At 40.3% G+C, this 13,157-nt stretch overlaps 2 protein-coding genes across 4 annotated transcripts in view; one reads left to right on the forward strand and one right to left on the reverse strand.

Moving 5' to 3' along the window:
• Positions 1-11,744, reverse strand: part of BTF3L4 (basic transcription factor 3 like 4) — a 36,630-nt gene extending 24,886 nt beyond the window's left edge. The window contains exons 1-3 of one of the 2 annotated variants that reach the window (XM_060140079.1): positions 11,629-11,744; positions 8,326-8,392; positions 4,442-4,555 (exon numbers count right to left, since the gene is read on the reverse strand). In XM_060140079.1, the coding sequence (XP_059996062.1) occupies positions 4,442-4,555; positions 8,326-8,379 (168 nt within the window). In that variant the 5' untranslated portion in view covers positions 8,380-8,392; positions 11,629-11,744. Of the gene's footprint in view, positions 1-4,441; positions 4,556-8,325; positions 8,393-11,628 lie in introns of those variants that run through there. The other variant, XM_060140080.1, reaches the window with a different exon arrangement.
• Positions 11,745-12,876: 1,132 nt separating this feature from the next.
• The window catches only part of TXNDC12 (thioredoxin domain containing 12), a 104,101-nt gene continuing 103,820 nt past the window's right edge, over positions 12,877-13,157 (forward strand). For both annotated transcript variants that reach the window (XM_060140081.1, XM_060140084.1), the window contains exon 1: positions 12,877-13,077. In XM_060140081.1, coding sequence (XP_059996064.1) covers positions 12,981-13,077 — 97 coding nt within the window. In that variant the 5' untranslated portion in view covers positions 12,877-12,980. The remainder of the gene's footprint in view (positions 13,078-13,157) is intronic.

The following is a 13,157-nucleotide window of genomic DNA, read 5'->3' on the forward strand; positions in this document are numbered from 1 at the left end:
GAAAGGTGACAACACGGTCACTACAGTCAACTAGATTACCAAGTAAGAAGCACATCCAAATATCTTCAAATGTCAGAGAACATAAAACATTTTCAGAAATTTAGTTCTGGATTATACTCTCAGAGTTCACATAGGAATTTCTTCCTAAAACCCGGTATTTACTTGGCTTTTTTGTATGAAACAGTCTCTGACACTCTCCTGCCCCCCGCCCTTTTTTTTTTTTTTTTTTTGCGGTATGCGGGCCTCTCACTGCTGTGGCCTCTCCCGCTGCTGAGCACAGGCTCCGGATGCACAGGCTCAGCGGCCACGGCTCACGGGCCCAGCCGCTCCGCGTCATGTGGGATCCTCCCGGACCCAGGGCACGAACCCGCGTCCCCTGCATCGGCAGGCGGACCCCCAACCACTGCGCCACCAGGGAAGCCCTCCCCTGCCCCTTTTTGACAGCTTTGGATTTCTGTCTTTGGTAACAGGTAAAAGAAATCTACATATGATTGAATTTATTACCCCAAATTAACAAACTAGGGAACATATAAAAGTCCAGAGAAGCCTCTCTTAATTCAAACAGTCCTTTAGTTTTTAAGTATTTGAAGAGGACATAAATTAAGCTTTAGAAGGGGAAAAAAATTACTGATACTGACAGCCTAGAAACTAAGATTAAAATTTTACTTGGCAGGGCTTCCCTGGTGGCGCAGTGGTTGAGAGTCTGCCTGCTGATGCGGGGGACGCGGGTTCGTGCCCCGGTCCGGGAAGATCCCACATCCCGCGGAGCGGTTGGGCCCGTGAGCCATGGCCGCTAAGCCTGTGCGTCCGGAGCCTGTGCTCCGCAATGGGAGAGGCCACAACAGTGAGAAGCCCGAGTACCGCAAAAAAATGAAATGAAATAAAATAAAATAAAATTTTACTTAGCAAAAGTGCATTCAATAAGTTTTTGAAACCCAACTCTGATCTCTCTGTTCCAACCCACCAAACCAAGTACTTTCTATTGGTTTGATGTTTTGAAGGTCAAAGTACAGAAAACATAGTAATATTATTTTTGCTTTACAACAATGGTAATGGTATCTTCTCTTTTCAAATGTTTTTATCTGCTTTCCTTAAACTGCCAATACCCAAAAAGATAGTATCTTCCAGAGTTCAGCACTTTGAAAAAAGCTGAAAACATCCCAAGTTAAAAATAACGAAATTGTAAAATAATCGTTTCTTCTATTCTAAGATGTATATATTTTTTCATATCTTAATGTTTCGGAAAACTGCACACGTTTTCATGTATACATTTAATGTAGTAGTTTCTTTTTTCCTCCTAGAAGCTGTTTTAAACCAAGCGTGTGTCATAATTTTCTTAAAAAAAATGAAAAAAATTCTGCTTTAATTATAGTAACACAAAACATAATGTTTGAGGCAAGCCAGATTATACAGTACACTAGATATGCCTAAACAAAATTATTTTAGATCTGCAAAGTGTTATATAAAGTACCAAATATCTTCGTTCTCAAAAAATCAATTTTAGAAAGAGGGAAAGGAAGAAAGCAAACCTTCCCATTTTAGTTTCAAACATTCAGAATGTTACAGCTGTTATCTTACAGTGTTAATTTTCTTTATGCATATTTTCTCTGTACAACTAGTCTGTGAGGGTTGGAAGACATCACACACACACACACACACACACACACACACACACACACACGGGGGGGTGGGAGTGCAACAAGAGCATGTACATGCCTATTATGTACCATTAATTTTCTGTGTGACGTTTTGGAGATATGTGTCTCCAAACAAAACTGCACTGGCAATACCAACAAAAAAGAATTAATAATATAGTTTAATACATGCTATAATAAAATTAAATACAGGGCATTATGGAGGCACACAGGAAAGGCGTCTAACCCTTCTTTGCATAAATGTGTATGTGTGCTACCAGGAAGGCTTCTGGGAGGAAATAACACCTACTTTAATACCTGAAAAAGTAGAAAAAGCAATGTCCTTGGAAATACTGATGGGGATTTCTTTTATCTATAATGTTAAGTAATGAACTGAACATGACAGGTGCTCGATAATACAGGATATAAGGCAGGTACTGTCCCTTTCTTTGGGGGGAGTTTGGAAGAACAGAGAGGAAGGAGGGGCAGGAGGAGAGGAAAAGGCCAATAGTGAGTATAAGAAAGTATAACTAAAAAGACCAAAGCAGGATAAATCAATGAATAAAATGAGCTCTGGTTTTGACATACTTAGTTCAAATCTGGAATTCAGCACTTACTAGCTATGTGATCTTGGGCAGATACCTGACTCTCTAAGTCTCAGCTTTCTTATCTGTAACCAGTAACAACCAACCATGAGACACTGTGAAGCTGAAATGGATAACATATATTTGTTTATCTGTCTAGCTGTCTAATTAGTTTCCACACTAGATTTTAAGCTCTAAACGACAGAGACTATGAATAATATCTTATGAATCACTGCCTAGCAAAATGCTTGGCATACAGCAGATGTTCACTACCATTAAAAATTTATTATAATTTCGACGACAAATAAACCATGACCTCAGCACACCATTATAACTAGTTCGATTATATTCTGAAGAGATCAAAGACTGATAACTGACTGGCTTTTTATTTCACTATAAAACACTAAAAGTTTTATTAATTATAAGAACCATAAAGTCTTCCAAATTTGAACAAACCAAACATTTAGACAAGCATGCCCCTGGAAATATTATGCAGTTAAAATCTATACTTCAAGGAGGTGTAAATACAATCTTTTCCTCTCTCTAAAGAAGTGTTTTCAACCAAGGGTGATTTGCCCCCCAGAGAACATGCAATAACGTCTGGAGACATTTTTGGTTGTTGTAACTGGGGATCTAGTGGGTAGAGTCCAGGCATGCTGCCAAACATCCTACAATGTACAGGACAGTTCCCACAGTAAAGAATTATCTGGTTCAAAATGTCAACAGTGTTGAGGTGGGGAGGGGTGGGCATGGAGTCAGAGAGTAGAAAGGTAGGCAAAGATATAAGATTGCCTGAACACTTATAAGTAGGTTAGGCTTAACATTATCAGAGTTCATGTCCATTATTACAACTTACTCTTTTTTTTAATCAAGCTGTGATTTTTTTTTAAACATCTTTATTGGAGTATAATTGCTTTACAATGTTGTGTTAGTTTCTGCTGTATAACAAAGCAAATCAGCTATACTATACATATATCCCCATATCCCCTCCCTCTTGAGTCTCCCTCCCTCCCACCCTCCCTATCCCACCTCTCTAGGTGGTCACAAAGCACCCAGCTGATCTCCCTGGGCTATGCAGCTGTCAAGCTGTGATTTTTAAAGAGAGGCTTAAATTTGCTTTTTCTCAAATATACCCCAGATAGAGAATGATCTCTCTGAAAATTATTTTAGGTCAATGAAAATATATAAAAGCTTTCAATAGCTCAGAAAAAAAAAAGCATTTTAAATGCTTAATTTCAAGACTTGCAAATGAAGTTCTAATATTTATCAGAGTAAGAATGCACAGCCACATCAAGCTGAATGGAAAAAAGATACATGTGGCTCACATTTCCTACTGTTTTATCAGTATATTGACTTTGAAAGTACAAAGCAGATTTAAACGATGTGTTCATTCACTCACATATGCATGGTTGAAGGAATATGTAGCACTTTGCCATTTCACTGCCTTTTTTTTGGTACTCTGCTATTTCTTTAATAGTAATCCCCATCACCACATTGTTTCTGATCTATGTTTCACAGCACATGTCCATTAATAATCTACTAAAAATTGTGAGGTGGTGCCACACGAAGTAATGACATAATGAAATCTAACTGATGGCAGTGAAAATTTTAACATTGGTTACTATCAGAAATGGAATCATTAGGTAGAAGTAGGTCTAGATGGTAACAAATCACAGTTGATGTTATTATAATTTTTCTTAAGTACCTTTTGAAATAACATCAATCTTTGGTTTCAGATTTGAGAAAAGTAGTATTATCAAAATATAATAAAATAATTTAAAAATTTAATGAATAATTTTTGAAAGAGGTCTAATAAGAAATCCAATTCATGTAAAGCTATTGCTAGAGCTTGGCTGAGGTAACGCTTTGAGAGACTGTGTATGGGAAAAAAGTTCATCCTACTGGAAAAAATCTTTGGGTTTCTTTATTTCTGTATCATTAGAAAAAAATCTTATTCTACATTAAAATTCAAGAGCGGTTCCATAATTTTGACATATATGCAAATACTTTGAGTCTGAAAAGTATAATGAATCCCTTAACTGTCTACTAAAATCATTTTTTTTTGACAATCATCCAATTTATACAATAAGCAAATTCAATAGCTATAGTCCTTCAGAAAGACAATACCGGATTCATCTAAGCTGATATTTTACATTTGAAAGTGTGGTTAATTATCTGTGAATGTGCTACTTGTCCACATAACAATTTACTAAGTGACCATACCTCTTCAATACCAGCTATATTATTCACAGCCAGTTTTTTTAGAGAACTCTGAAGTTTTTTGTCATCAGCTGTAGCTGTTCTATGTACCACCTTCTTCTTTCTGCGCGCTGTACCCTGAAAGATAACCAAACAGAAGTGTTAGCGTGCCATGCATTTGACAACTGCAATCACTTGTCTTCCTTTACATAATATTCTAATATTCTAACATAATATTCATAATATTCACTCAAGAAACTGCCAACTTCGACTCAATAGTGAGGTGGTGCCACACACAGTAATGACATAATGAAGTCTAATGAATGATTAGATGATTAATAAGACTGTCAGCCTAACCTAGATTTTTGAAGGTCAGTTTCTAGCCAATTGTTCTTACTCTTTCCAATATCCAGCCTTTATCATTTTAACATTGTTTCAAGAAAATATGTTTCTAATAAAAAAATTGTTTCTAATAAAAAATAATTTATAATTTCAAGATAATTTAGTGTGCTTTATATCAACTTTCAAACATTATAAGGAATGCTTTCTTTAACAGTGCCTACCACCCCCTGACAATAAAGTCTAAAGATATTTCGAAACTTTGGAGATTATGACATAATTAAGAGTCAAAGGGCTTCCCTGGTGGCACAGTGGTTGAGAGTCCGCCTGCCGATGCAGGGGACACGGGTTCGTGCCCCGGTCCGGGAAGATCCCACATGCCGCAGAGCAGCTAGGCCCGTGAGCCATGGCCGCTGAGCCTGAGTGTCTGGAGCCTGTGCTCCGCAACGGGAGAGGCCACAACAGTGAGAGGCCCGCGTACCGCAAAAAAAAAAAAAAAAAAAAAAAGAGTCAAATGCCTATTATGTGAGTGTTCTAGAGTCCTAGAACCCAGGAATGAAAAAGATCAAGTTCTTACTTCAAGGAGCACACATTACAGTGTGAAGGAAAAGTCAATAAACATATAAACAAATTACATCATTTCAAACAGGACAAGGGTATTAAGAAAAAAAATAACATAGTGACAAGAATATCAGATGGGGGTAAAGCACTACTTTATTACAATGTTCAGGGAAGGCCCCTCTGAAGAGGTGATGTATGAGCTGAGATCCATGGGAAGACCTAGGGGAAGAGTGATCCAAGCAGAATGAAACAAGAATGAACCTTTTATTTCTAGAGAAAGTAGGCCAGTATGGCTAAAGCAGAGTAAACAATGGGAAAGGAGGAGGAAAATGAAATCAGAAAGATCGGTAAGGGCCAGATCATGTGGCCTAGAATCCCATGGGCAGGAGTTGGACTTTATTCCAATTGCAATAGGAAGCCATTGGAAGGTTTTAAGCATGAAAATGACTGGATCTGATTTATAATTTTAAAAGATGACTGAGGTTGCTGTGGAAAATGAACTATAATGAAATCAATCAGGAAGCTACTGTAGCAGTCCTGATGAGAAATGAGGGTTGTGGTAGTGGAGGTGGTGAGAGCTCAGACTGTCAGAAGAACCAACAGGACTTGCTGATGGACTGGATATGGGGTATGAGGGAAAAAAGGAATCTAGAATGATGTTTAGAATTTTGACCTGAGCAAATAGGTTGAAAATTATACTATTTACTGAGATAGGAAAAGTTCATTTCTAAATGGATACTTTGAAACTCTAAATACATTTTTTCCATTGAAAAACTATTTAAAACAATGAATTAAATTCCTGAGCCAATTTAAAAAAATGTAACCTAAAGCAAGGCTGAAACACTGCCAAGAGCAGTCTATATCTTGAGGCCTAAATCTTTCTGAGACCTGGCAGGAGTAAAGAAAAAGGAAAGGAGGTTTCAATCTCTGGGTAGCTCCTGCAGTATTACTCAGGCAATCAGGCTTATAGAGAGTAGGCAGGAGCCTCAGTCTCAGCAACTCTGGTGGGAGTAGAAGAGAGTCCTGTGGGTAGCAGCAGAGGTTGTAATGAAATCCAGTTAAAGGATGAACTAAGAGTGACTCTTTACATAGATGGCCATTTATTTATGATGTGTTCCTGACTCAGGGATAGCTCAATTCTTGCTGGATACAACTCAAATGATCCTCACGCACCTCAAAGTCAACATGCCTAAAAGCTTATCAGTCCACCAAACTACTCTTCTTATATTTCCTAAGTTTTGTAGCTCTAAAACCAGAAATTTGGACGTCATCCCAGAATCCTCTCACCCGTTCATCCCCCATATTCTATTGGTCATTAAATTGTGTCATATCCAGTCCCTGAATTTGTGTCCCACATACTACAGCAGTAGCTTCTCGATTGTTCTCCTCTATGCCAAACTTGTTTTATTTCATTTTCCACAATGCTGGCAGCTACCTTTTAAAATGACTGTTATTTCCTTCTTAAAATTCTACAGTAGTTTACTGTTGTTCTTGCCTATAGGATAAAATCTGAATCTCCCTAGTATGGCATACAAAACTATGATCTAACCCTAAATTACCTGGTTGTTTCATTTGCTACCATACTTTATCCATTATTTACTCTAAACTCTAGCTATAACAAACTAAAGCAAGCTGTTCCATTAAGCACCATGCTATCTCAGCATCCTATGGGCCTTTGCATGTGTGAGAACGACAATCCCCCCTTCACCCTACCCACTTATCCTTGCACCTGTTCTTGTTTATTCTTCAAATCTCAGCTCAGTGATGATGTCCTTATCTCTCCTAGGCAGGAGCACCTTGTACTTCATTTTAACATTTACTATTCTGTAGTGGAATTGTATGTCTCTCTTCCAAGCTGAACTGTGTCAAGAGCAGGAAACCTTGACTTATTTATGTACTGTGTGCTTGGCCCACGGTACATTCTCAATAAACCAGCTGAATGAATGTGCTAACTATCTGGTTTAAAATATATAATAGTGATGTGCTGCATCAAGTTCTTACAGGTATATTCTATGGTTCCTGAATATTCCTAGTTTTTGCATTGGTACATTACATTACACTTGCTGCTACAATGTGACTAGTAGTATTTTGGTTATAGGAATGTGTTAATATGACTCCAGAGTCATATAACTGTATCACTATGAAAGAAGGAGAAAGTACTAGTTGCTTCTCCCCATCCCCCCTCTCCTGTCCCCATCCCCAGAAACTGTGGTTATCATCAAAGTAAATGACACAGTGGGGCTGCTACATAGTGTCCTACCTACCCCCTCCCTAGGTCTGAGGTAAATACTATTCATGCTTTTCCTTTTACAAAGATTGTATTGGGCAGAGATAAAGGCAGAATATTCTCCTTGAGCCTGAGACTGGAGCTGAAGGGAATCAAAGATTTTCAGTGTTCAGAATTAGATCATCCTGAGGCTTCAAAGTACATGGGAAAAGAATGCTTATGTTCATATTCACCAACATAGACAAATAGGTAGGAATTTGGGAGGAAAACCTAGCAATGAACAATGTACCATCAACTTAAGCATGCCCCATTGTACACCTAACTGAAGCAGTAGGGGCATCCAGTCAAGATAACCTTAATATCTGGGATGCCCTGAGGGTGAGTCTAACATAATAGCTGTCATTTATTAAGTGTTTAGTCTGTGCCAGACACCGTTTTAGGTGTTTTAGAAATATTACTCTATCTTTAGAAGCATCTTATATAGGATTACTTTTGTTTTGCAGGTGCGAAAATGGAAGCTTAATAAGGTTGGTTAACTTGTTCATCTCATATAACCACCAGATGTTAAGAAGACTCAAAGGTGGCTATTTCAATTGCACCATCAGAGAGAGAGATCTTCTAATTAACTATTTTAGATCTAGACAAATTATTTTCAAATTGGAATGTGGTTTAATCTTGATTGTTTAAAAGATTTTAGATTTTCAATGACCACAAATCCAAAATAATGACACTATCTGGTAATAATACATTCTCCTATCAGTTTTTCTTATGCCACACTCACCTTGCCCCCTATCCGGACCTGAGCCTGAAGTTTGGCTAACTTTTCTTGATTCATGCTGTTGGTAAATCTAGGGGGGGAAAAATAAATTTGTTAAAGTCACTGTTTTATTTACCAAAACAAAATAACTGTTTATACAACAGTACCTTCTGGTTCACTGAACCTGTAATATGCATCACCACCACAATCATATTGTCTATATTCTTAAAAATATTAATAACTTGTCCTAGCTTCATAAGCCAGACAGTAAAAAATCCAAAATTAAATAATACCAAGAGGGAGCTGAATTTACAAACAGAAAATAGAATGGGATTCAAAGTTACCTATTCGAAGATCCCTCCTTAAAAGCATGATTCAGTACTTTGGCATTCAATAAAACCTAACCAATTATGAAATCTCTGCAAGTCAGTTTTTCCCCCAAAGATTTTCATAGCAGAGAGCTGTTACCGAATTAGCACAACCTTTAAGTAAACATTTTTCTCTCAAATCACATTTTGTATTTCTTTAAACCATAAATAGAAGACAAAAAAAAAAAAAGAAAGAAAAAAGAGAAAAGCAAAGAAATCTGGACAAAGAAAAAAATACAACAATAGGCTGTGTAGCTGTCAAGATATGAGGTAGTCACGTCCTCTATTCAAGGTCAGGTGGTATGTTAATAATAGGAAAAGAGAACCAGATTTTCAGACATTCAATGCTTCTGCAGCACTTTCCACGGAGTTCATTCAATACCTTGCACTAATATAATATGTCATACTTGTCAAGATATTCTTGCATATAAGGTAAAATGCCTCCTTGCACAATCTGACAAAAACCTATCTCTGCTACATTGATGCTAAATTTTGTGGGGAGGAGGGGAAGAGGAAACTCTTAAAAATAAACTTTTAAAGGCTAATCTTGATTTTGAAAACTCTAAGAGCATTATAAAGTCATGAATCCTACTCTGGTCAGTCCTTTCCTACTAAGGAAAAAAGTTCTTCAGTTTATAATGGGCCATAACATTCCACACTATGTAAACAAATAAAAGCCAATGTTAAAAGTCTTGTTTTACTTGTTCTTGGATCAACAGATCATTACTGAGATATGAGAGAGGTTATAAAGGATAAGGGTGTTGTCAAAACTTTTTGGCTGATTCTCTGAACTCTTTATAATCATCATTCAGATGAAAAAGCTACTGTTTTCTTCATTTCAGAGATGAAAGAGAATCAAAGATTATATAAGTACTAATCGTTCTGTACTCTGACACTGTACTTAGGCACTAACCTGTATATCTCTCTGCTTTAAGGCCAAAGTCCAGTTCCTAAATAATATTTAGAATTTATGATTTCTCAGTCTTTACTCAGTACTGTATCACAATGCTCAAGCAGCTAAAACACTCTTTCATAGGAGCGAGTGTGATTAGAGTACAAAATCAGGAGACTTAGGTGTGTGGCAATCTCAACTCTGCCACAGACTTAAATCTGCTGATGTAAATCCCAATCTCTACATTCAATATCTACAGAAAAGGACCAATATTCACTACTCTCAAAGGAATGTGGCCACGAAGGTGTAGTGAACTAACAAAGAGCCTAAGGAATTTTTTACAAAAAAAAGGGGATAAGTGAAAATATTAGAACCAGACACAGGGTAAACCTTTTGGGACTCTTCGGCATTTTGAAGTAACAATCCCCAAGAGAAGAGGTGGAAGCCAACATAGAGTCCTGACTTGTTTGAAACAAAGCAAGGACAAAATTAACTCTTTATATCAATGTGTAGACAAGAAAGAACAGAGTCCATTCCAGATAATCAGTATAACAGAAAACTTGTTCCCAAGGAGTACCTCAGAGAAAAAGCATTTTAGGGAGGTTGGAAGCTCAAGGTTGGTAGGGGAGGAAGAAGAGTGGTCCTTTGTCTACTAGCAGGTTGGGGTGCATGGAATTCAAGTAGGAAATTAGATTGGACTCAGTCTATGAGAGAAGAGATTTCAAGCTCAGAATTTGGAACGGACCTCAAAGATCACCTGCTTTAACTCCCTATTCCTCAATCAACCTTCATTTTATTGTACGCATTATTTCTGTCTTGTACATGTGGCCATCTCAAATACTTGCAAGCAGCAGCAGGGTATAAATTATAAATAAATAAAAGTTCACCTCCCTCCCAATTTAATAGATTTGCAAATGAGGGCCCAGAAGGGAGAAGTCACTTCCTAGGCCCAAAAGGAAGAAGTAACTTCCTAAGGCCATATGATTAGTGAGTTCTTCCTTGGGGATCCTAGGATCTTTTAGCCCTTTCCTCAAGGAATCACGAAAAGATGCAAATAATGAGGTTATAATCAACATTTATTGAGTGCCTAAGGTCCAAGCATTATGGTGGGCACTTTCACATACACCATGTTCACAAAGAGATAAAATAATTTCAATCTTTAATCCTGACTTTTTATTTTGTGGGTTACTCTATCTAATACGAGAGGCACAGGCTTTGGAATCAGAAAGATCAAGTTTCCACCACTTAGGGCTTCAGAACGGTATTTTACTTCTCTGAACTTCTATCCCTTCCGTATTAGAAACAGTGTAACACCACATACTTCACAGAGTTGTTTTAAGAGTTAAAGATTAAGGTATCAAGCACAGGGTATGGCTCACAGCAGATACTCAGAAACTGCTAACTATTGTTACCATTCCCTAAGGGACAGATCTGGTAGAGTGAAAGAACGTGGGAACGGAAGTTGAAACCTCCATTCACGAGCTGTGTAACACTGCCCGTCGGTCAATCATCAACTTCCTGACAGCCTACTATGCACCAGGCAGTGTGATAGGGCTATAAAAATGGGCAAAGCAATGTCTCAGAGAGGGTGGCAGACTTTAAACAAACACTGCCATTACGAGGTGAAGAGCGCTGCAACGGAATTCGGTCTCCAGCGCTCGGGGGCGGGGGCTGCTAGCCTCAGTTTCTCTATCTGTCTAGTGGGAGGATCAAACGAGATGACAGCAGATAGGCTGTATAAAGCTCACAGCATTATTGTTGTGAATAATGAAGAATAACAGGACAGAGGCGGGGGACCACCTGCCTCCTGGGACTGGATCTGGGCGGCAACAGCGCAGGCCCGCTCGCCCACAGAAAGCGGTGGTGCTGGGGACCTTCCCTCAGGTGCCGACCCCCAGCTGCGCCGCCGGTAACCGAGAGGCCAAGCCAGCCGCCTCCGCCCCCACTCGGCGCGCCACAGCGGAAGTGGCAGCCCCAGCAGTTGGCGGGTGTCGGCAGAAAAGGGCGGGGGGAGATCGTGCGCAGCGGCCTAAGGCCGTGGAGTGGCGGGACCGCCGGGGGTCTCACCTGAAGCAAGGAGGGTCCTCCAACACCAGCACGCGGCAAGAGCAAGATGGCTACCTCAGTCGAGACAGAGAAAGACGAAGGCGGCCGCGGCGGCGGGAGTCGGTCCCACGTGACACATCCGTCCCCGCCTCTCTCTCACCAGAGCAACCTATCCCGGGAGCCCATATACGAACTACAAAGCCCAGGCTGCTCTGCGCCTCCCAATAGAAAAGCGGCAGGTGCAGGTGGCCGCGCTGCATCCCGGAGCTTGCAGTCTCCCTGGTGTTCCATTGTGTCCGTGCCTGCAGTTTGTAGGAAGCCTAATAAAAGGGCTGTGTGTATTTTTGTTTGGGTGTCTACTTTTGCCGGATGTCTTTCACTAGGAATTAAGTACGCACTGTCGAACTGAACTAGTGCGGACTCACGAGTGTGCAGACTCAACTAGTCTCCACTCAGGAGACACGGGAAATTTTGACCTGTTTGTTACGCATCAGAGAGGAAAACTGAGAAATACTTAACCCACGAATTTTAAAAACAACAAAAACAAATAGATTTAACCAGAAGAAGCTTTACACTTTAAGTGCCTGCAGTAACTTATGTCTTGGTGCCCTGAAGAGCTAGGTCAATTTTGCAATGAGAGGTTCCAAGTTTGGTTTTCTCAGAGCTTGCATCAGTTGATTGCATCATCCCTGAGTGGAAGAATTTGGGTTACAAGGAAAAATAAGGTGCAGTGCTTCTTCTCCAGCAGGAAGGGGCATTCTTGCAGGCACGAGACCATGCACCGCAGAACAGACTTGCCAGGTCTCTTCGAGACTCGAGCAGGAACCTAAGAATGAAATCCGGTTGTCTGCCTTTTTTTTATTTGCGAAGGGGGAGGGGGGACCCGAAGCCAACGGGCACCCCGCCCACTGTTGGGTGCTGCTGACTTCACAGATCAATAATTTGCGTAGTGAATATTAAGTGAGCGGTTTTTTGGGGGAGGGGCTAGCCCGCAGGCGGACGCAAGCAACGGATGCAAGCAGCAACGGTTCTCCCGAGCCTCCTCCCCACCCCCTACTATCTCGGCCCATCTTTTCTCTCGGTACTCGGACTGAAAGTCCGGAACCTGGGGAAGCAACTAGCGCTCAAAAGCAGCCCCCGCAGCCTTCTTCGTGATCTGCACCTTTAAACTCTCACTCCGTCCCAAACCGGACCCCGGAGGCACCACCCACATCCGTCTAACATCACTTCCTTCAGGGTTAGAAAAAAAAAAAAAAAAAAAATCTGGGAACAGGAGCGGATGGGCTGAGCAGCACTTGGGAAACCGCGCGGACTTTCTGCTAGGACTCGGGCCCTACGTCTGCTCAGCCCCGTGGCTCCGTGCACCTACCATCATGGAGCTGCGGCCTCGTCTCGGAGCCACCTGTTTGCTGGGCTTCAGTTTCCTGCTCCTCGTCACCTCTTCTGATGGACATAATGGGCTTGGAAAGGGTCAGACCGCGTTCTTATCTTAATCTTTACTTATCCTGGGCCCCAGCCCGGGACAACCCTCTTCTTGTTCTAACATGATC

The sequence above is a fragment of the Lagenorhynchus albirostris genome, chromosome 2, assembly GCF_949774975.1.
Source record: "Lagenorhynchus albirostris chromosome 2, mLagAlb1.1, whole genome shotgun sequence".
Classification (NCBI taxonomy): domain Eukaryota; kingdom Metazoa; phylum Chordata; class Mammalia; order Artiodactyla; family Delphinidae; genus Lagenorhynchus; species Lagenorhynchus albirostris.